This window comes from Vulpes lagopus, chromosome 4, assembly GCF_018345385.1.
Source record: "Vulpes lagopus strain Blue_001 chromosome 4, ASM1834538v1, whole genome shotgun sequence".
NCBI classification, from domain to species: Eukaryota; Metazoa; Chordata; class Mammalia; order Carnivora; family Canidae; genus Vulpes; species Vulpes lagopus.
The window spans coordinates 1,425,967-1,449,640 of record NC_054827.1 but is presented as its reverse complement, the minus strand read 5'-3'; the positions used below and the strand labels follow the sequence as shown (position 1 = coordinate 1,449,640).

The 23,674-nt window shown below is 41.5% G+C and overlaps 1 protein-coding gene across 2 annotated transcripts in view; it reads left to right on the top strand.

Annotated features, from left to right (window-relative positions):
* The window catches only part of AGPAT5 (1-acylglycerol-3-phosphate O-acyltransferase 5), a 58,282-nt gene that overhangs the window by 31,230 nt on the left and 3,378 nt on the right, over nucleotides 1–23,674 (top strand). The window contains exons 5-7 of one of the 2 annotated variants that reach the window (XM_041752050.1): nucleotides 2,522–2,612; nucleotides 15,960–16,121; nucleotides 22,236–22,359. In XM_041752050.1, coding sequence (XP_041607984.1) covers nucleotides 2,522–2,612; nucleotides 15,960–16,121; nucleotides 22,236–22,359 — 377 coding nt within the window. The remainder of the gene's footprint in view (nucleotides 1–2,521; nucleotides 2,613–15,959; nucleotides 16,122–22,235; nucleotides 22,360–23,674) is intronic. The other variant, XM_041752051.1, reaches the window with a different exon arrangement.

Below are 23,674 nucleotides of genomic sequence, written 5' to 3'. Positions count from 1 at the left end.
TTTGGATTCCCAAACACAGTCTTTACTTTGGACTTCTTTAATGTCTCTCAGCAGCGTTTTATGGTTTTTATAAATGTGTGTTAGTTTACACATCTTTTGCAAAAGGTCTCCACATTTGCTGAAATACATTCTTAATTTCATATTTTTTGATGCTATTGTAGATGGCAATATTTTTTAGACTTTATTTTATGATTGTTAGCATCTAACACACAGTATATTGACTTTTTGTTCTGTAACCTTGCTAGACTTATTACCTAGTAACATTAAAAAATAGTAATATTTCTTAGATTTTTTACATGGACAGTCATGTCATTTGTGTATAAATACAGTTGTACTCTTTCTTTTAATCTGAATGCCTTTTGTTCCTTTGTCCTGCCTAAGTGCCCTGGCTAGAACCTCTAGTACAACCTTGAACTGGTGGGAGTGGTGTCCCTGCTTTGTTCCCCATATGTTGGTGAAAGCACTCATTCTTTTACCATTTTTTGAATCTTAGACCCATTATCTACTCCAGTTATTCTTTTGTTATTTTCCTTTGTAACGTTGTGGTCTTTTTCTTCACAATCATATAAGTATAATTGCATGTGTAAAATTTGTTTATTTTTATTTATTTATTTATTTTGTAAAATTTGTTTAATGTACTTTTTCTCACTTATCTCTAAAGACCATATCTAGTTCATTATCCTAGTACCTGGCACATAAACATATATAAGAAATACTTCTGGACCCCTGGGTGGCGCAGGGGTTTGGCGCCTGCCTTTGGCCCAGGGCGCGATCCTGGAGACCCGGGATCGAATCCCACGTCGGGCTCCCGGTGCATGGAGCCTGCTTCTCCCTCTGCCTGTGTCTCTGCCTCTCTCTCTCTCTCTCTCTCTGTATGACTATCAAAAATAAATAATTAAAAAAAAAAAAAAGAAATATTTCTTAAATGAACCCTGAAGGAACATTCATTCTTGCTTTCTTATTGACCATCAGTGGTTTTTTTTTAATTAAATATGTAAGAGATGGGAAAATAATACCACATGAATTATTAATAACCATTCAAATTATGTATCATTTTATTTTTGAATCCTTGTACTAAATAGAAGCCAAAAATCATCAGTAATTGCTATCCTGGTTTCAAATACAAACTTCACTGATTTAGAGATTTTATTTTTTTTTAATTTTTATTTTTTAAGTAATCTCTATACCCATTGTTGGGCTGTAACTGCACAACAAGGAGTCCCCATGCTCTATCGACTGGGCCAGCTAGGTGCCCCATAAGCTGATTTGCAATATATTCTCATGATAATGAATTTGTGGGTTTTGGAACTAATTCCATTTTTTTTTCCAATTGTATCCATTTTTCCACATTTCCATGGCAGCTCTGATGAATCTTATCAAATATTAGGATACATAGAAATCTGTTAATTTCTGAGATAGGCAGAGACAATTTATTTGGATGAATAAAAAACATATATTTTCAGGGAAGTTGAAAATGCAGAATTGTAGAGCCACCATTAAGACAAGTTTTTCAGATGAAAGTTTGGAAGAGATTAATCACAATTTTGTCTAATGAAAAATATGAACTGTCATATAGGTTTATTATGTAGGAGTCTTTAAATCATAGATCATTTAGATAAGGGGATGTTTCTGTACCAGATGTATAGATAGCATTATCCGGGATCAGATGAGGTTGGATAAAATGAACATAATTTTCTTTCCTGCTATCCTCCTCTCCCTTTGTTTCCTGCATTCTGTTTGCATTTGATAAGATTTGATATGAATGCCTTAGTTGTGTATTTTGGCTATCAAGGAACCATGCTGGTGTAGTTTGGGTAACTCAGTTCTAAAGTTTCTCATTATTATAGTTTTACTATTTCTGTCTTTATTTTCCCAAAAAGATTAAAGTAAAAACTTAGGCTAATTGATTAGTAAACATCTAGCTTTCTCCTTTATTTATAAGTGCATTATTTCAGTTTATGAAGCTGCTTATAAATTGAATTATGTAAAATGCATTAAATGAGCTGTGTAAAATAAGAATATGGGAATCTTTGAAATATGTATACTTACTGTAATCTATATTGTGGAAATGTAGACATTGTTTTGAGTGAGATATGCTTTTATTATTGAAACTTAACAGACATTGATGTCTAAAATTTGCACCTTTTTAAAGGTGTCATTTTTCAGAATCTTAGGGGGAAAAAAGCTCTTTAATTAATTGAGGCTTTATATAAGTTAGCATTTAATGGGTAAATTTTTAATTAATGAATATTAGTGTATAATTAGAAACATTAGAATTGTAACAATTGACCTACTAGTGAGTGCATGAGACTGCATTTTAAATATAATTTATGTAAAGATTTAATTGCATTTTTGCATTTTGGCTGCTCCACTTGAAATGAAGGTCCTAGATAAAATGAATGTACATTTTTCCCACCTTAGGAAATAGTCTCTTCGCATTAATAGGGTTGGCACTGGTAAGTTCACAAGAACGACAAAAAAAGCTCACACAAAACAAACCAAGTTTCTCTATGTTTCACAGATGTATCTTGTGATTTTCCCAGAGGGAACAAGGTATAATCCAGAACTAACAAAAGTCATTTCAGCTAGTCAAACATTTGCTGCTCAAGAAGGTAAGTTAAAATTTGACTGTATTTGAAAAAACAGTTTTTAAAGATGAATACCTTTTTGGTTTTTGTTCTTGAAGAGGATATTTATGTTTGACAACAATGGAATGAATAAATGTATTCATTTCCTCAGTGAATAAATGTATTCATTTCCTCAGTTTATGTATTCTCTCTTGGAAAGTTTCTTCATTAATTCATATGCATATTATATACATCTGAGAGATTAAGTTCAAATGCTTGCTAAAATCCATATTCCAGTCCCATGGATTTAGTTAAAATTTGGCTGGGTACCTGACTTTGTAGATGGAGCCTTTTTCTACATTGTGGGTTTTGTGTGATGGAAAGAGTTTCCGTTCTGTGGGCTGACAGGCCTGGGTGGAATCCAAATTCTGACATCTCTTAGCTGTGTGGGTGCAAGTTGCCTCACGAACTGAGCTTGTTTCCTCATCTCTTAAGTCATGTGTACCTCCTAGGCATACCTACACCTAGCTCTGTGTAAGAAATACATTAGAAGTGTGTGAAGTTGCTTTTGGAGAATGTGACACAAAGTTGGCTCACTTGTACTTGGAAGTTAGCAAAAGTCCCCAATGACAGGAATGTTCCTTTGTCCATATTTTAGGAACTTGGATAACTAATACACCTATAAGCTATTCAGTTTCACCAATTTGGGATAGAAACAGAAAACAGTGGCTGTGCTGTGTTCTCAAAGTTGCCCTGAATATTAACTATGAATTAGTCTACCATCTCCGTACATTGATCACCAGGCGCTTACTGAACAAATAAATGCCTTGTTGATGACTTCACACCAGGGTCTGTGCAGTGCCGTCTAGGAGAACTTGCTGCAGCAATAGTAGTGTTCTGTACCTGCTCTGACCAGTGTCGTAGGTCCTGCGTACATCAGGGGAAATAAGTCTTTAATTTTGTTGACTTTAATTCACTGTGACAAAATCCTCGATACTTTCCTTAGTGAAATTCTTTCCCTAGACCTCCCCCACCCCCGGTATTCCTGGTCAGGCTCCTTTCTAACCTCCTCTGCTGCTTCATTCTGTCCTGTTTCATATGTATGTTGTTTCTGTTGTCTGACTTCGCTCTTTGATTTCATGTTCATGTTTTTCCTTGTAGCCTCTATCCAGATCCATAGGTTTAGCTACCATTTATTTGATTGCTGATGACTCACAAAAAGCTTTCTCCCACCCATATCTGTCTGACTCTAGACCTGTAGGTGTAGCTGCCCAGGAGAGACCTTCATTTGCCTGGCCCAAAGGCCAGGGATGTTCAAGATCTCTCATCCTCTGGGAAATACAAATCAAAACCACAATGAGAGATCACCTCACATCTGTCAGAATAGCTAAAATCAACAACACATGAAACAGCAGGTGTTGGTGAGGGTGTGGAGAAAGGGAACTGTTGGTGGGAATGCAACCTGGTACAGCCGCTCTGGAAAACCTCGGTATGGAGGTTCTTCAAGAAGTTAAAGATAGAGCTACCCTGTGATCCAGCAATTGCACTCCTGGAAATTTACCCAAAGAATATAGAAATACTAATTAAAAAGGATGCATGCACCCCAATGTTCATAGCAGCATTATCAACAATAGTCAAGTTATGAAAAGAGCCTGGATGTCCATCGGATCTCACTCATATGTGGAATTTAAGAAATAAACAAGCAAAGGAAAAAAGAGAAAGGTAAACCAAGAAACAGACTATTAACTCTAGAGAATACACTGATGGTTATGAGAAAGGAGATGGTGGAGAAATGGGGAAAAGAGGCGATGGGGATTAAGGAGAGCACTTGTGATGAGCACCAGATGTACAGAAATGTTGGATTACTATATTGTACACTTGAGACTGATGTAACACCGTATGTTAACCAACTGAAATTAGAATAAAAACTTGAAAAAAAATGATATCAAGCGAAAACAAAAAATTTTAAAAATTCTACAACAGAACCCGTGACCTTTTTTTAAGGGTTTTATGTCCAAAAGTGTTTAGTGAATGTTGATTTCCTTCCCTTTGGGAGGTACAGTTCACATTTATGTATTAGTCTCAGGTCCAATTATTAAGATGTCTGATTTTGTTCATTAAGCTGTTTTCTGATTTTATATATTTTAGAAAGAAAACAGTGATCAATAATTATTAAATAAAATTTGGGATTTTTTGTGGGGTAAATCCTTAGGGTTCCAGATAATTATGTCTCTCTGAAATGATTCCTTCTCTAAAGATTCTATATAGCCGAGCTCTGACTTTACTCTGAAGCTTAAAATAGCTTATAATTAGTTACGGGATTTTTTTTGTGTGTGTGTGTGTGTGATTCTCAATAAATGTGAGTGTAGACCTTAAAGTGTATGTATTTTCAGCTACTCTTGTGTACCATCTCTTATAGCACTTTAATTCTGTTTAGGAATTTTATTTATTTTTTTAAAAGATTCTGTTTATTTACTCATGAGAGACACATAGAGTGAGAGGCAGAGACACAGGCAGAGGGAGAAGCAGGCTCCATGCATGGAGCCTGACATGGGACTTGATCCTGGGTCTCCAGGATCATACCCTGGGCTGAAGGCAGGTGCTAAACTGCTGACCCACTGGGGCTGCCCAGGAATTACAGTTTTAGATTAGATAAGGTGAAAGGGAAATAGTAAACCTATGGGGATTTTTTTTTTTTTTTTTTTTTGCTACTTTTCATGTGTACTGTAAAATCTGAGGTATTTTATTGTCATTAAATAATCAATTATATCTTGAAACACATGTGTTTTTTGAATTGACCAGAGAGCTGGCCTTGGGAAAGGTTTACTAAAATGCTTTAGATCCTCAGAGTCTGCTGATTTTATTTTTAAAATAATACAATATTCTGGGCAGCCCCGGTGGCTCAGTGGTTTAGCGCCGCCTGCAGCCCAGGGCGTGATCCTGGAGATCTGGATCGAGGCCCACGTTGGGCTCTCTGCATGGAGCCTGCTTCTCCCTCTGCCTATGTCTCTGCCTCTCATCCTCTCTTTGTGTCTCTATGAATAAATAAATAAAATCTTTAAATAATAATAATACAATATTCTACCTTTAAATATTAACAAATGTTTGTCAGATATCTAATATGTAAAACGTTCCACTAAGGTGGGAGAAGCAACTCTAATGTTTCATAGGAATTTTTAATTTAAAAGGAGAAATGAAACAGGATTGTATTTATCATCTATTGATGCCAAACCCTAGTGGCTTAAAGAAAAGAGTTAACTACCTGACAGTTTCTGTGGGTCAGGAGTCCTGGTGTGGGTTAGCCAGGAGCTTCTTGCTGGTGCCTGTCACAGGCTGCAGTTGGGGTGTGTGCTGGGGCTACAGTCATTTCAGGGCTCCTCTGGGCAGGGTCTGTTAGAAGCTCGCTCACATGGCTCTTGGCTGGAATCTGTTTCTTGCCACTTGGGCCTCTGCATAGGGCTAGCTCCCCAGGACATGACAGCGGAGATCTGCTGAGCAGAGATGGGGTGGAGAGACAGCATGGGAGAGGTAGTGGAACAGTGAGCACCTGGAGTAGTGTGGAGCAAGGCAGAAGTCACAGTCTTCTTGTGACCTAACTGTAGAAGTGACCTCATCATTGTGATTAATAGTAGGTTAATGATAGTAAGAGTAGAGGAGTCCAACTGATTGAGGTTCCGATTCTGCTTCACAGTAATGATCCAGTTTCCAAAAACTTTAGGATACTATTTTTCTTTTCCAAGGTATTTATTTATTTATTTATTTACTTATTTACTTATTTATTTTTAAGGATTCTATTTATTTATTCATGAGAGACACAGAGAAGCAGAGACATAGGCAGAGGGAGAAGCAGGTTTGCTGCAGGAAGCCCAATGTGGGACTCCATCCCAGGACTCCAGGATCATGCCCTGAGCCAAAGGCAGATGCTCAACTGCTGAGCCACCCAGGCATCCCAAGATTTTTATTTATTTGGGAGAGAGAGATAGCGACCGAGATAGTGAGAGAGAGCACAAGTTGGGGGAGAGGGAGAAGCCGACTCCCTGCTGAGCCGGCAGCCCGATGTGGGACTTGATCCCAGGACCCTGAGATCAGGACCTGAGCTAAAGGCAGATGCTAAACCCACTTAGCCACCCAGGTGCCTCTTTAATTCTATTATAATGTCTGATGGATTAATTCCTCAATTTTAAATATATTAAGCAAGACAGAATTAGCCGTGGACATTTTATTATATCTTGTTGCTGGACAAATCACTAGTTGTTGATTTATAATAAATTTGCATTACAGAATGAGTATCATCCCAGATTATTGTGTTTATGTGAAGAGTAATGTAGAATTACTGTGTGTTTTAGAATTCAAGGACTTGACTTCTTCTGTAAACTTTACCTTTGTATGTGTTCCTATTTAAATCTTGCCGTACTTTGGGGGCTCAGTTGGTTGAGCGTCCGACTCTTGGTTTCGGCTCGGCTCAGGTCATGATCCCAGGGTTGTGGGATAGAGCCTGCTGTCAGGCTCTATGCTCAGTGCTAGTCTGCTGGAGATTCTCTCCCTCTTTCCCACTCTCTAATCTCTCTCTCTCTCTCCCTCTCTCTCTCTCTCCCTCTCTCAAATAAATAAATCTTAAAAAAAAATACGTACTTTTTTTCAATTGGGTAAAACAAACATTTATATGCAAATAAATGTTTTACTATGTGATGCTTACTCAGAGTTGTAATTTCAGTCCAAATTCTAGGGCCTGGGTTAATCACCTTGGGTTGCCGTACCCAGACACCACTCTGGGGCCTTAAACAAGAGACCTTTATTTTCTCACAGTTCTGAAGCCCGGATCAGGTGCCAGCAGTGTTAGTTTCTGGTGAAACCTCTCTTCCTGACTCGCAGAGGGCCACCTTCTTGCTGTGTCCTCACATGGCCTTTTCTCTGTGTGCTCACAGAGACAGGTCTCTAATATCTGTTTCTCTTTTTATAAGGATGCCAGTCCTATTGGATGAGGGCCCCATGCTCACGACCTCATGTAACCTAATTACTTTCTCCAGATACAGTCACATAGGGGTTAGGGTGTCAACGTGAGTTGGGGGGGGATGGGCAAGACTCACTTCAGTCCATAACAGGCTCTTCAATTATCTTTCTGTATGTAATTATATTTAATACCAGTATTTCTTCTCATCGTTTTTAAAACCGTTGAGTATTTACCTTGTATTTTCCAGTCTCACTGAGATGATTGTTTAATATAGTTTCTAAAAGTTAGTTTTAAAAATCCACACTAATTTTGTAATGCTAGTTCAAGTATTTTTAAGTAATTCTTAAAATAGCTTAAAAATGATATATTCTCTAGCTTTTTAATCTATTGATACTCTACTCACCTATAATTGATCATTTATTGTTCTGTCATCTTTCTGTGAATTGTAGATCTTAAAGTCACCAAAAGGGAAAAAAATGAATAATTTGTCTTAACAGGTATATAAGTTTTAATTGCCAACTGTTCTTTCTTTAAATTCTACAACTGGAAAAATTATTGTTTTCTACTAGAACTGTATTTTCTTGTGACTATAAAGGTGATTATTTTCCACCATATACAAAAGAAATTGATTTGTGAGCTATATATCTAGAAGAAGTATTTTCTGTTTTCTTTCCTCTTAGGTCACAACTAATTGAGATAACTTGAAAATAAAAACGAAAGAACTTGTTTCTCCATCTGTTAAGCTAATTTTCCATCAAGAAAATTGAAACTTAATATCACTTGTTAGTTTGTGGTATTTAAAACATTAATATTGCTCCTAAACTACCTTCCTTTGCATCTGACCTAAAAAATAAGTACAAACACCAAAATCGAGCTTTTTAATTTAGATTTTTAAAATTTGGTATGTGCTCATGTATTTAAATAATTATACTTTATACTCTTCAGTTTTCTGCTGGCAGTGGTATTGGCTGACTTAAAAAGTATGAGTGATGGGAATGGGTGTGTCTGCTGTCTTAACTCTAAACATTTTAACATTCTGGTTATTGCTATTTCCTAGAAGTGTTTTACTTCAAAAACATTAACACATTAACAAAAACATTAACCACAAACTGTCCATTCAGTATTAGGGTTGTTATTTAAGGTAATGTCTGTGTTATAGTATAATGAATTCTTAATATCGTTCACTTCAAAGGTTGTCATTGTAATGCTTTCTAAATTTCCTTCTCATTTCACACTGAATGTTAGTTCTCTTTAAAGAAGACTTATTTATATTTCTAAATCAATTAGTCAAGATTTTGTTTTTAGTTACAATCTCTCCAAGACAAAAATTAACATTTTGAGAGGTCTTGAAATATGGGTAGAGTCTTCAAGAAACTATTACATGTTAAGTAAGCAAGGTGTATATTGAAAGCCATTTTGCCATTTTGTAATAGCAAATTACGGAAAAGAGAATTTTATTTTTAGAAAGGCTAACATGGAACTTGTCATTTAAAAAAAATAAATGGTGAGAGGCGTCTGGATGGCTCAGTCGGTTAAGCATCTCCCTTGGGCTCAGGTTATGATCTCAGGATCCTGGCATGGAGCCCCCCCGCCTCCCCACATCAGGGTCCCTGCTCAGCGGGGAGGCTGCTTCTCCCTCTCCCTCTGCCCACCCCACCCCCTGCTCATGGGTGCATGTGCTCTCTCTCTCTCTCTCTCTCTCTCTCTCTCAAATAAAAATATAATCAGTAGTGATACAGTAAGAAAAGCTGCAACAGAATATGTAAATATAACAGTATTATATAATATATAAATAAAATGGTATCATTGGTAAAATTCTCTAATTGTGTTTCTAAAATGTTTGTTTTGTTAAGTGACCAATTAGATTATTTTAATTTAAATCCAACAAACTGAGGAATGACCTCTTCTCTTCTGACCTCCCTTGGCAGTTCCTTTCTTTGTCAGTTTTTGAGCTATTAGTGCAGTTTTGTTAGTCATCCGTTAATCTTTGCAGTGATTTGTGGGGTGTAGATGCTGCCTGTTGCTAGGAAGGTGCAAACTAAATCTCACGGGTCTTGATTACATTGTAGTGAAAGATCACAGATTGTTCAGGATATAAAAACAGAAAAGAATCACATTGGAAGACCCCACTCAAAACCACAATGGGACTGGTATTCCCCGGTCCAGAATTTTTTTATTCGTGTATGCCAGGCATTTTCGAAACAGAGTTGGGATGAATAAAGGGAGTGAGGAAGCTTTCAAATTATATTTGTATTTGTAGTGATGCTCAAGAAACTGGTTGATTGACTTTGCATACCAACCTCTCCATCGGTGTCTGGATTAGCACTGTACTGCATTCTCATCCTTTGGCCAACTCTTCTCCCCTTTTTTGCCCTTTCAGTAGCATGGTTCCAGCTGGCGCCGACGTCAGGTCACAGCCTTAGAGATGACAGTGGGGAGCGGTGGGGGGTGGGTGCTCTTGGGAGAATCTAGGCACCACCGTAATGCTCGTGGAGGGCTTTGGACATAGCAAATGTCCAGAGACTTGGAGGGTTTGGTTTTGCCTCTTGGAAGCCATTTCCATCCCATTTACTTACATTTTTTTACCAAAATAATAATACCCGTTATTCCTCCAGCCTTTTCACTCCTTCACCAGCCCATTTGTGAAATCTTGATTGGCTCGAGCTACGGTCTAAGTTCTAAGTTGGTGCTTCTTAAGGTGAGTGGTGCCTGAACCAGCAATGTCAGCATTGTCCTGGAAGTTGCTTGAAATACAGATTCTCAGGAGCCACCCAGACCTACTACATCAGACATTCCAGGGGCAGGGCTCTGCTGTCTTCCACATGATTCTGATGCATCATAAAGTTTTAGAATCACGTTTAAATAAGATTAGTCATTTGCTCAGCAGGTTAGTTGGGTCAGATTTTTGGGTTTTCTAAAACATGCGGATCTAGTATTTATTGGTAAGCCTTCATTTTATATTTAGGTTTCACTAAAAGCTAGGGCAATTTGGTAGCAGTTATGTGCCACTGTAGGAGACTTAGACAGTACCGGGAGGCTCTCCATGTGGGCCCTGTAAACAAAACAGCCAGGCACCGCTGCTGGAATAGCTGACGCCCCCTCACGTATGCAAAGTGTTTTTGTTCTGATTAAGTTTCCTTAGAGTCGCTTTAGATATACTGCTTTTCAGTGGTTACTAAGGAATTAGGAATCAAATATAAATCTTCTAGAACTTATCAAAGTGAGCCCCATGGTGTTTTTGTTTTTGTTTAACTATAGCAGCTACCAAGATGACATATTTAGACTTAGTAACCCTAAATTTAGGGATATATCCAAATACCTCAAATTTTCATATTAAGCAAGCAAAAAGATCCTTGTAGTTTTAAAACTCTTTAGGATTTGGGACACCTGGGTGGCTCAGCGGTTGAGTGTCTGCTTTCAGTCCAGGGCATGATCCTGGAGTCCCACATTGGGCTCCCTGCCTGGAGCCTGCTTCTTTCTCTGCCTCTGTCTCTGCCTCTCTCTGTCTCATGAATAAATAAATAAAATCTTTAAAAAAAAATCTCTAGGATTTATGGGTAAAATTTAGCTTTTATCCTATAAATAACACTGGCTATTGTATAGGTTTAAAAAAAAAAGTTATGAGAGACACAGAGAGAGAGAGAGAGAGAGGCAGAGACACAGGCAGAGGGAGAAGCAGGCTCCAGGCAGGGAGCCCGATGTGGGACTCGATCCTAGGACCCCAGGATCACCCTGGGCAGAAGGCAGGAGCTAAACTGCTGAGCCACCCGGGCGTCCCTATTGTGTAGGTGTAATTGACCTTTTAAAACATAGTAACAATTTTTTTTTCCTTTGTAGACTTAATAAAAATTATAATTATACCTGCAATGCCATGTTAACAAACTTAAGTGGCAAATGCAAGCTAATAGAATTTGCAATATATGGTGGATTAATAACAGTATAAAAGGAATGCTTGCTGGTTAAGAAAAGATAGAAACTAGAAAAACGGGAAAAGTGCATGAATAGGAAATTTAAGAGATAAGAATGGTCCATACACATGAACAAGCGTTCTTCCTTCCTGCAGCTCAACCTGGCAGACATTAAAAAAGAAAGTTACTGTCCAGTGTTGACCCAGACTTGCTGGAACACTGTCCCTTCAGCTAGGAGCTGAGGTGGCTGCTGAGGCACATTCACTCCAGATGTTTTCTTTCACAGTTCAGGAGGCTGGAAGTCTGACCTGGGTCTCACCGGGCTAGAGTCAAAGTGAGCAGAGGCCTGCAGGCCTTTCTGGAGGCTTTTAGGGAAAATCTGCTTTCCTACACAGAATCCTGTGCTTGCTTTGCAGCTGTGCATTCACAGTCTCGAAATTGCCCTAGGTCCTGCAAATTATGTTGACTGTTCTGCTCCTGTCTCTTCCTCGCTCTTCCTTCCCGAAGCCTGTTTTTTGGCTCAGCTTGAACTTCCCTTTCCTTGGCCCTTCCTTAGCTTTCCAGGTGTTGAGTAGCCCTTGCCTGCCCGGCCCTGCAGCTCCCGCTCCTGCATATGTGTTAGCCTTGCTGGTTCTCAGCCCTGTGTCACCTGCTTTGCCTCCTCCCTTCTTTGCCAGTTGGGGACGTTTAGCAGTTCTAGTTTCCCTTTTGGACTAGCTCTTCTTTTTTTCAGATTTTTTCTCCTCACATCCCAGGGTGTCTTTGCCTTGAAGTTTTGTTTTCCTGATAAGATTGCATCATACAATCATGTGTATCCTTGGTTTCAAGATTTTCATGTTACTGCTCTAATAACTTATTTTGTGTACCTCACCCCCACGCTCTTGTCTGCTGGGTGTCCCCTGGCTTGCCGACGCAGTCTGATTGTCACATAAACCAACCGTGTGTGTGCTTGCTTGTGTCCACAGGCAGCCCACCTGTGGCGATGCCTAAGAAGTTTGGGCCCCTTTTATCTTCCCATTTGACTCCTTCCACTCCCCAGAAGTTTATTCCCCTTCCACCCTCCCACCTTCCTCGTTTACCTAGTCCTTTCCAACTTACCAAACAGTCATCGTTTTTGTCACACCTCGTATCTATTCATGGACATGCAGCTTTGACATTATTCAGGACGGCCTTATTCTCCTCTGTCTTCTCATCTCAGCCACAGCCAGTACCTCTGCTGCTGTGTCTATTCAGATGATCCATTTGTCTCTAGATAGTTCTTGCCGTTTTACAGACCGTATTTCTCAGTGCTTCTAGAGTGTTCGTTCCAGCTCCAACCTCAGAGTGCCCAGTTTGAACTCCTCTGTTCTTCTGTCCCTGCCTCTGCTCTGTCGCTGCTGCTGCTGGACGACGGGTGCCTCCACGCGAGCGCACACATCCCCCCAGCTCTTCCACCTGGCCCTTCCCGTGGCGTACGGCACGCCCTGCACGTGTCTTCTGGGGCAGAAGGCTGCTTGTGTTTCACTCCTCCTTTTTTACCACATTCAGTTAGTTGCTGAATCATTGTGCATTTGGCTTTTATAACCTCACCTGGCAACATTTTCTCTCTTCAGGTTGCACAACTTGGCTGCCTCTGACCTGCTGCCCCAAGGCATTTCAGAACCCTAAATGTTCTTCTCAGCACCTAGATTCTGTCTCTGCTTTGGTCTAAAATCCGTGGAGTCCCAGAGGCCAGGTGGGCCCAGCGCCTGTGGATGTGCAGCTCTTCTCCCGGGACGCCAACCTACTCTTCAGCGCTCTTCCTCACGGACTCTGAACCCTTGCTCCGCAGACCTCACAGGCCCCCACTCCTCCCCGTCCCCGGTCGTCTCGGCCCCACCTCGTACCCTGCGTCCCTCCCTCTTGGCCTCTCTCCAGGCTCCTCTTTTTCCTGAGGCTTTCACCAATCAGATACAAGTGATTGAAAAAAATCTTGAGGAGACTTAATGAAGCACCGCTTTCCTCTTGTGTGGGGCTCTGGGTCTTTGTGCAAATCCCCGGAGGCAGAGTCAGGTCTCAGGACAGTGGGCTCCAGCTCCAGCAGTTCATCATGAGCACCCGTTTCCTGGCACGCGCTCTCGGTTGAAATTCTACTTGGTCTCCATATGTTCATTAGAAGTTGGTTTTATGATAATGTCCCAGGGCTTGGGGATAGTGAGCACCCTCTCATGGTTTAGAGTTGAAGACCCCTCCGTCAGAGATGGTAGATTATTCCCCACGTGGACTGGAGGAGTTCATGGACTCAGACTAGGAGCACGAAGTGATTTCCAATCCAAGAAGGGCCGGCCTCTGTTTGCCGTGACAGTGAGGGTGTCCTGTGTTCCTCTAAGCCTTGGGTGGTCAGTAGACCTCGTGTTAGTAACCACACAAGAAAGGATGGGCTGTTGCTGTTTTCTCACCTCACTCCACCCCCTCCCTGAGCTTCCCTTCCTACCATTCCACGGAAAATACTAACCCAGGCAACACGTGACCTTTGTTTGGCCAGGTGGTCACTTCTCGGTTCTGGGTCTTTCCGTGTCTCTCATTCAGCATATTTGACCAGTTCCTTCTTGAGATGTTTTCTTCTCGGGGGGCCTCTGTGTCACCCTGGTCTCCTTGTTTTTCTCCCTCCTCCTTGGCTGTTCTTTTTTTCAAGAGTTGGAAGATAAAAGCTGAAATATGCAGGATGTGGATTGGATCTAGAAAACATGTTTAGAGGAGTCAGGCTCCTGGTGCATTTCTCAGTGAGATTTTTTTTTTCTTAGCTTTTCTTATGTATTAGTGACGGGCATTTATTATTCATCTGTCACAAAGCTGATTTATTTAGGCTTTCGTTATTTTTTTTTAACTAGTATTTTTCTGTCTTCCTATCTTAACTTAGTGGATTCTGGTAATTTGTTCTCACTGAATACCGCAGGGTGAATCTGTGGAACTTTGGACTTCATAAAATTGGATGAACTCCAGTAGCAAAGAAGGAAGTATTAACTAATTTAATCGACAAGTGGATGTTTCCCAGCCTGGTATACTATTCAGCATTTTGTTATAAGTTTGTGAATAAATTAAGCTGCCTCTGCCCTAGGGACTTCAGTCAGATATGTGGTTGTGGGAATCTTTTCCTTTCCCACACCGCTTCACATTTTAAAAATTCTTCTGCAGGAAGATCTGAACATACTATAGCTGTTCTTCCTGATGCAGCTAACTTTCCCTGGAGAGAGGCAGGAGAAAATCCAAATCAAGTTTAGGCCAGTCTGTTCTCATGTCACTTCAGAAAGCTACTCTATTCTGTTAAATTGTCAGTAAATATTCTAATCAAGAGAAAGGGAGACAGTGGGAAATAGGAAGGGGGTGGGAAAGACAAGTTCTTAACACTAGTGGAGCACTCGGATATGATTGATTATCCTATATAAAGTGCAGTGTTTTCTCAGTTACAGAAACTTTGAAAAGTATATACAGTATATGTGTGTATGTATCTGTCTCAAATATACTGAAGAGAATTGAAGTCCTATGTTCTTATGGAAACTTGTTTGGCATTCCCATACGGTTTATGTGCATGTTCGTAGCAGCATTATTTATAGTAGCCACCTGTTGGAAACAACCCAAATGATCAATAGATAAACGAATGTGGCATATCCATACAGTGGAGTATTACTCATCTCCAAAAAGTAACGAGGCACTGATAACATACCTCAGCATGGATGAGCCTCGAAAACACTATGCCGAGTGAAAGAAGCCAGACACAAAAGCCCCCAATGGTGTCTGATTCCCCTTATGTGAAATGTCCGTAACAGGCAAATCCAGGGAAGGAGAATGTCCTGTGTCTGCAGAAGGTCCAGGGTGTTCTTTGGAGAGATGAAAATGGCCTGGAATTTGATAGTGGTGATGGCTGCACAGCTTTATGAATATACTAAAAACCACTGAATTGCACAATTTGAAATGATGAATTTTATGGTGTGTAAATTATTTCTGGGTTTAATTTTTTTTTTTTTTTAATAAGCAGTATTGTAGGTATCAAGCCTGGGGTTCCACCTTATATAGGCCACACCAGCTCTTACTTCAGGTTCTCTACACAGCAGGTGTCATTTAGGTGCTCCTGCAGTCCAACCTCCCTGTTTAAATAGAAATAAAATTAGATCGTGGATTAGGAGTCAAAACTTACGCATCGTGCTCCTGAATCTGAAGTGGCGAAGGGCAGGATGCCGTTTATTCTGTTGCCAGAGATGAGGATTGTAATAACCGCCCTTGTCAGGGTTTACCAAACTGAAGGGTTTCTCATAGGTCATAGCTTCCTGAGGGCCGGTGTTCTGAGTTTTCCCCAGCGTCTCGTATCTATAGATGTTTAATAAATAAATGAATGTTGATTCAAATAGATCAAGTCATAAGAGTGCTATCTAAACCTCAAGTCCTGTATGTAGGAGATTATGGCTTTTAATATATCCTTGCCTATTCTTGGGAATTTAAAAACAATTTGGGTATTATATTCTGATGAAGAGTTTTGTAACTAATTTATGGTCACACTGAATCCACTTCTTTTTTTAGGCTTTGCAGTATTAAAACATGTGCTGACACCAAGAATAAAGGCAACTCATGTTGCTTTTGATTCTATGAAGAATTATTTAGATGCAATTTATGATGTGACAGTGGCTTTTGAAGGGACTATTGATGATAAGGGGCAGCGGAAAGAAGCACCATCCATGGCTGGTGAGTGTAAATTTTGAATTATGTCATTTATTTGTGAATGTGTAATTATTCTCTTTAATGGGTGAGTGTACTTCATAACATTTACTTGATATACTTTCTAAGTATATACTTGATCTGTTTTTCAGGTATTTTTTACTGATCCATACCAGTTTGAATATCAGGAGTCCTGCTAAGTTTGGTATTTCCTGGTTGCTCTCTTTAGGCCTTTGGACTTGCCCATTGTCATTAATTTAGCTTCTTTCTACCCATAAGAATAGAATGCTATGTAAATCAAAGGGAGGGAATGAGGAAGAGAGTGCTCACCTCTGCAGTGGTCAGCATTCATCCTTTATGTACTTTTACATGATACTTACAAAATTTAGTACCTTTGTCAAGAAGAAACAGGTAAATGGGACTCTTTTTTTCAAATCTGTGCTAGGGTTTTTTTTTTTTTTTTTTTTTTTTTTTTTTTTTTAAGTAGGCTTCATGCCTAGTGTGGAGGGGCCTGAATCCACAACCCTGAAATCTGAGACCTGAGCTGAGATCCAGAGTCACAGGCTTAACTTACTGAACCACTCAGGCTCCCCCAACCTGTGCTGGGCTTTAAAGACCTTTTAGCTATTGTCTATGTGTATATCAGATATAACAAGAAAAAATCGAATTTTGAGTGAGCAGAGTATTCTAGTTAAACATAAAGATATGCTCTGCTGGTAGAGGAATTTAAATTTAGGATTAGGGAGACAAGGAAGTGCCCATTAGAGCTGTGATCAAGAGAGGGAACAGGGTTTTTCATGCCACATTGGTGGCTATGGAAGGTCGAAACACCAGGTCTATCAGAGTGTTTCGGTCAGTAGGTCCTCCTGAAGGCCGATGATGTTCAGACTATGTCTAGAAGACACAGAGAGTAGCTGCCCGGAGCAGGTCAGGGGAGAGGACAGGGATGAAGCACTGATGGGGGTGAGTGGGGGCCAGATGGGGTGAACAGTGGTCACAGTGGCTGAAAATACAAATCTGAAGTAGTGAGACTGATTGCTCTCACACTTGCCTTTAACACAGAGCAGTTGTCACGTAGGAAGCTGAAGATTTTTTTCCACTTTAAATGGAATTTTTTGGAATATATTATACATCAAACAGTTTAAAAATCACACTATATAAAGCATACTGTGAAATGGCTTGCTTTCTACCAAGTCCCCAACCACCCGAGTCCACCTTCCCCAGCCCAGAGGTAACTACTTTTCTTAATTTTTTTGTGTATCATATGTTCAAAATTAAGTCTACATTCTTACCCTGTAGTCCCTCCCTTCTTATAAAAAAGGCAACGTGTTAATATTTTTCTTTTATTCAACCTTCCAAGGAGTCAGTGACCTATTTTTACATTTGAAAACTGACATGCTTTTACTTGTTCAACAATATTATCACTAGTTTATCATTGTTTAAAAAATGAGATTTATTGAACATGTTTTTATTGTTCATGAGAAACATATAATTCCCATAATAACCTTTGCAAAATGCTTTCATTATGCCACCGTCCCGGTCGTAAGAGCTCCTGGCTTGGGCAGTGCTCATGGGCCAAGTCCCACCTCTTTAGCCTGCCCTCCGAGGACTCTGTATCCTAGCTGTCCGCTCTTTCACTCCCTCGCCTTCTGGAATGAAGGCTGTGTGCAGGCCAGGCCTCCTTTCCAAGTGAAACCCCTTCCCTTTGTTGCCCTCCCCCCAACATTCCTCTCCCCTAGCTCAGTTGCTTTCTCTTGCTTTAGCTCTCCCATGGCATTACGTGCTTATGCCACAAGGTTAGCCCGCAGCATATGGTGGTTCTTTACCCCCCCCCCCCCAACGGGGTGAGAAGCCTTGAGGAAGAAAACCAGTTTAGAGTTGCATTGTCTAGATTCCAAACCAGCACCCCCTCCCACTGCTCTGCTTCCTCTACTGCATACACATTAGCTGACAGTGGTTTTGTGTTTTCCTTACAAATTGTCTCTTTTTGAGGAGGTTAGCTTTTCTAATTATCACACCCAGAAGCCATGTGGAAAATAAATCTGCCATTTCAGTCAATTAAGGGTGAATATTTCCACGAGGAAAAATACACCATAGTAAAATCAGAAGACTGAAGACAAAGTGGGAAAATACTTGCAACTTAGATCACAGGAAAAAAAGCCAGACTCCCTTGATGTATAAAGTGCTTCTACAGATTGATAAGAAGATGATCAATAACTGTGTAATAGTTCACATAAAAAAAGTTCTCAATCTCATTCATAATAAGAAAAATGCAATTAAAATTTATAGCAAGATAACATGTTTTATTATCACGTTGGCAAAAATCCCAGTATCAGGTTTGAAGACAGACCCTGTGGGTGAACTTCAAGTAGAAGAGTCATGTCTGTACTTTGCTGTTAGAGACGTAGGACAGTGCAGCCTCTGTAGAAGCTGCCCTGGCCGCGTGTGCCCGCTTTGCAAGTGCTCGTGTATTTCCACTGCTGAGAAATTACTCCACCAATGTACCTGTGCACATGAGAGGTGACATCTGGTTTTCTGTGTTCCATGTTGTTTTTAATTGTGAGTTTGAGACCCGTAGCTTGAAAGTCCTTGCTCTCGTTACCTTGTAAATCGATTGATAGTCTGCCCTACATTAATCTAGTGTAGATTAAGATGCACTTTAAATTTATGATGTAAGTTGCATTAGGTATAAAATTCCATACCTTAGAACATCGTAAGTACTTGATGGGTGAGTGTAATTAGTATTGAATATTATCTCCATACATAGTGGACTGTCATTTAAGATTCGTATTTGACACCCCAATTAAAAACATTATTTCCATAGTTGCTAAATCCCGTGGTTGCTAGATTGTGCGTTTATATGCCCCAGGCCAGCCTTTCTCAGAGCAGGGTAGAAGTATTATAGTTCCATCGGAGTCACCTGGGATGACTGTTGAGTGTGCAGGGCCTCAGCGCTGCTCTAGACTGCTAAGGTGGACGGGCTGCAGGTGAGGGCAGAAGCTGCAGTGTCCGTGAACTCTTGTGCTCACGAGTCTTCCAGTTTGGGCCTTAGAGAGGCGGCAGTAGTGCTGCTTGTGCTTCTCATTTCGTGGTGCCTTTCCTTGTAAGGGGAATATTGACCAGAGCCCAGTGGGCATGCACTTTGTGGTTCCTCTGGTCTTGTCATCAGGTCTTTGTCCTCCTTGGACCATGTCCATTGGGCAGAGGAGAGAGAGGCCAGTCTGATGATCATTGGCTTATTTAAAATCCATTTCTCTAGTGGATGGTATGCGTAATACATTGTTAAGCTAAGGTTCTGTTAAACTATTTAATAGGGTGCTGGGTAGCTTTTTTCTGTTACTATTTTCTTATATGAAACTTAGACTTATTAGAGGGGGAAATTACAGGTAATCCCAAAGAAGGAATAAAATGCTACAGGCTCACCCGTCCAGATGCAGTTAACAAATGGGTTATTTTCCTCAAAATCTTCCTTTTTATAATGTATCCATGTTGCAGTATGTTTGTGCCTTTGGATATTTTTTTTGATGAGGTCATTTGTATATATTGTTTTCTTTATTATCTTGCTTTTAATTGTTTAGTAGGGTGTCCATAAACATCCTTACACATCAGTATATACACTTTTATAATGTTTAAGAAATGCCACATCATGCCCCTTGATGTGACTTTACAACAGTTTACCCAGCTTTCTACTCTGGGATTTGGGTCATCTTTTTGCCCTAGAGGAAGAGAGGGCAGGGGTTGTAAGCCAGCCAGCCAGCCAGCAGCGTGGGGGGCCAGGTGAGGTCCCGGCGTGTGCAGGTTGTCCCAGGTCAGCACATGGACGTCCTCTGCTCCACTCTCTGAGCCCGGTTTTTCTCTCCCGTCTCCCCAGGCACAGAGCAAACGCAGCTCATTTTCTCTAGAGACTAGTCCTTGTGACATATGGGAGTACCTGGAAGACTCCTATTACCCTAGCATGTCAGTATACTCTGGGGCTCTACTAGGAAAGTTCTGAGGAGGAAAACAGTATACCTTAATTAGAACACTTTTACCATATATTTCTAAATATTATGGGAAAATTTTTTGCTCACACAGTATGAAATAACCTTCAACTAAAATAGTTCTTACAAGTATAGATACATGAGCTTTATTAAATATTGAAGAAAACACTTATGTCACTTCTTTCGTGTCTCCTGAAAGTCATGTAGTGTTTTATCTGATGATTGTCACGGTTTACATTTGGGTCCTCAACACAGGGGCCGGCTGATGGGCTCCAGCGCCGTGCGCCCTGGGCCTCCATGCACCCCAGGCCTCCGTGCGCCCTGGGTCCTCTCTGAGACAAGCGTGGTAGCACTTGGCTCCATGGACTCCCAGACGTGGGATGGAATAACGCCCACGACACGGTTGTAAACACCAGAGTACCACGTAAACCTTAGGGGGCACACCCTGAAAGCACCCCTCTGGAGCCGGGAGTCCTACTCACAGGGTCTGTGCCTCTGCCCTCCTCAGCTGACGTCCCATGAAGGACACTGCTGTCACTTCCCAGGCACCGTGGTTTACACGTGTGCCAGTTCTGACTTTTGAAGTCTGCTCACTTCTATCTCCTCGCACCCGCAGTGTCAGGGTAGATGCATGTGTGGTTCCGGTGATGCAGAGGGGCACGTCGGGCATCTGGTGTGCATGCACCGCCTCCCCGCCCGGAGCAGGTGGGGCTCAGCAACCCTGTCAGCCGGGAGCTGCCCCCCACCCCCGCACCTCACCCCCACCCACCCCCGTCTCTGAGTCTCCGGCTCACACACTGGGAGATGCGCGCTGAGAGCTCACACGTCTGCCCAGGGCTGACCAGGGGGCCACCCACACCTGTCTGGCTCTTGCCTTCCGCACGGTTCCGCTGCTAAAATATTCTTCAGCGGCAATTCGATGACATTCATGAAAACAGAAGTTGGGGAAAACTAAGACAAAAATACCGAATGGTGAAGTCTTCCCTCTGGCAGTGCCTTTTGCCCATTTATCATCAAAGCCAGCTCGCTCTGGAAAGTATGTGACAGTAGGAGAGTTTTGATGACGGAAAGGCCACGTGGTATTAAGGCTTGATGACACCAGTGATGGAGAAGAACCGTGGTAGAGAATACGAAGCAAAAAGGAGCTGTGTGTGGAGTCCGAAGAACAGGGACTTCTTGAGCTCAGGGTCTTCCTCCAACTGCAGAGCCTGTGAGTCACCGCTTCTAGATGGCTGAACACACGTCCTCTTGAGGCAGCAGGCCTCCGCCTCCTCCTTGCACGCTCACCTAGGGAACCTCGTCTCCTCACGTCCCTCAGGAACACCTCCTGGTTCTCCCAGGCCTTGAAGTATGTGAACGACCTCGCCTCTTCACCGAGAGCCGCCTCCAAGGAAGGGAGTTTCCCAGCTCAGGGTTTCCTGTCCGGGAGTAAATCTTGGCCTCATCGCTTGGGCATCCCAGGCTGCAAAGGGACCGCCTGCTTTGCTCAAGGTAGGGCGCTGGAGGAACTGTCATCCAAGAGCTCGTGGCTGTGCCACCAAGAACTTTTGGTTCCTAAGCTGAGGATGGTATGTGAATATACGGCCGAGGCCAGCAGAGCGGGGAGTAGCAGCGAGGGGAGACCAGTGGCTCGTCCTGGAGCGGGGGCCGTCGTTCCCACGTCTGGGTCCGGGTGTGTGACGGTCGGTGCCGGGCTACGCGCCTCCGCGCTCCCAGCGCTCTGGCAGAGGGAGCCAGACAGGCTCCATCTCCGCCCTGCTGGGGCCATGGTCCAGTGGGAACGCAGAGTGATGTGCTTGGAAACCGGTGGCCAGTGAGCCTCAGGGCGCCTGGTGTTTGGGGACCCCTCAGAGGCTGGGTTTGTACTTGGCAGGGTCCAGCCTCTCCTCCCAGGCTGCCTCGGAAGTCAGCGTTACCGTACGGCTACTGCCTCAACTTACCACGCGGGCAGTTGCAGTGGACTGGAAATTCTAACACACGGTTCTACTTCAGCTTGAATCAGTTTATAGTTCTTGTTTTCTTTTAGCTTTTTTCTTTCTTTTTTTTGCTGAAGAATGCTTTTCATCATTTAAAAGTATTTTTTACCTCATTTTGAATTGTTTTACATAACCCATGAGTTCCAAAATAACAAAAAAATGAAATTTTTTTTGTTTCTTGTTAGAATTTCTCTGCAAAGAATGTCCAAAAATTCATATCCACATTGACCGTATAGACAAAAAGGATGTTCCAGAAGAACAAGCATATATGAGAAGATGGCTTCATGAGCGTTTTGAAATCAAAGATAAGTGAGTAACAGCGGTTCTCCTACTTCAAAAACTTGAGTTCAGCTAAATTTCACTGTAAATAAACAATTTGAAACTAATGTAAGCAGTCTTATTATCTTAAAAATGCTTTTTTTTTTTTTTTTAATGAACTCAGGTCCAATCTGTTCGTGTTTAAACTTCACTGTTACAAAGTCTGTGAGAGAACTTACTACAGGAGGGCTCCCTGCTTTTATTTGCAGTAATTCCTAGACAGGACTCTGGTGAGATATGAAATTAGAGGGGACACACACACACACACACACGCACACGCACGCACACGCACACACACACACAGACTTTCCACTGTGAAGTGCCCCCGGTCCCGCCACGTGGTGCGTGCTTGAGACCTGGCTGGCATGCCCCCGATGCCCAGAAGGCGAGGCTGTGGGTGGAGGAGTGTCTGATGTACGTGTGGAAAGTGTCAGAAGAGGAAAGGGCAGGTGACGTGGTTCTGACCAAAGGGTCTTTTTGCCGTGAGTTCTTTGGGGCCTAACCAGTTTCTAGGATGCACCTTGAGTTCGTTCACGCTAATAACATCACTTCAGAGCAAACAACACTGTGAACAACAGGATTGACCCTTGCTGAGCGTTGCCTGGAAGCAAATTACAGGTGTCTTTAGATACCTCTTGGGTGAGGCACAGCTTAAAGAGGTCAAACTGAGGGAGGGGTCGTGATGTCCCACTTAACTGAAGAGCAAACCTGAACGAAGCTGGTGCCCCCTGCAGAGGATATTAGAACCCCCTGGATTTAATACAGTTTTCCAAAGGAAAACATTTTAGAATTTTCTTCTCTTTTTAGGAAGATAAAAAGTAGATCTCAGGTTTTGACATGATATTTAGAAATTGAATTCTCTTGGATGAAAACTTCAGGCTTTATTATTTACTGTTTGCTGTCAATGGGAGTTTTATCCTTTCTGATGCATATCCTGTTTTTTGAAAGAATATTTTAAACATCTCTACTATTTATCCTCTTTTTGAAAAAAATAGATCCATTAATTATAGGATGCATCGTTTACTAAAACCACGTTGAAAAGTGTGGAATTTTTACAGACTCAAAAGTAAGACTTCCAAAATTAGGTTTATGTTCAGAAATCTTTCCTGTTTTATTCAAATGTGCTTCTCAGCAGACTGCTCTGTTCTCCCTTTTGTGGTTGTATTACAGTAAAATGACTTCCTCCTTGACCCTTGCGAGTTAACTTTAAAGAGTTAAAATTATTAAAAGTGTGCTGCATTGAAAATGAAGCTTTATGAAGTGTATAGACAAGGAGCTGCATTTCTGTATTTCGTCGCGTCAGATG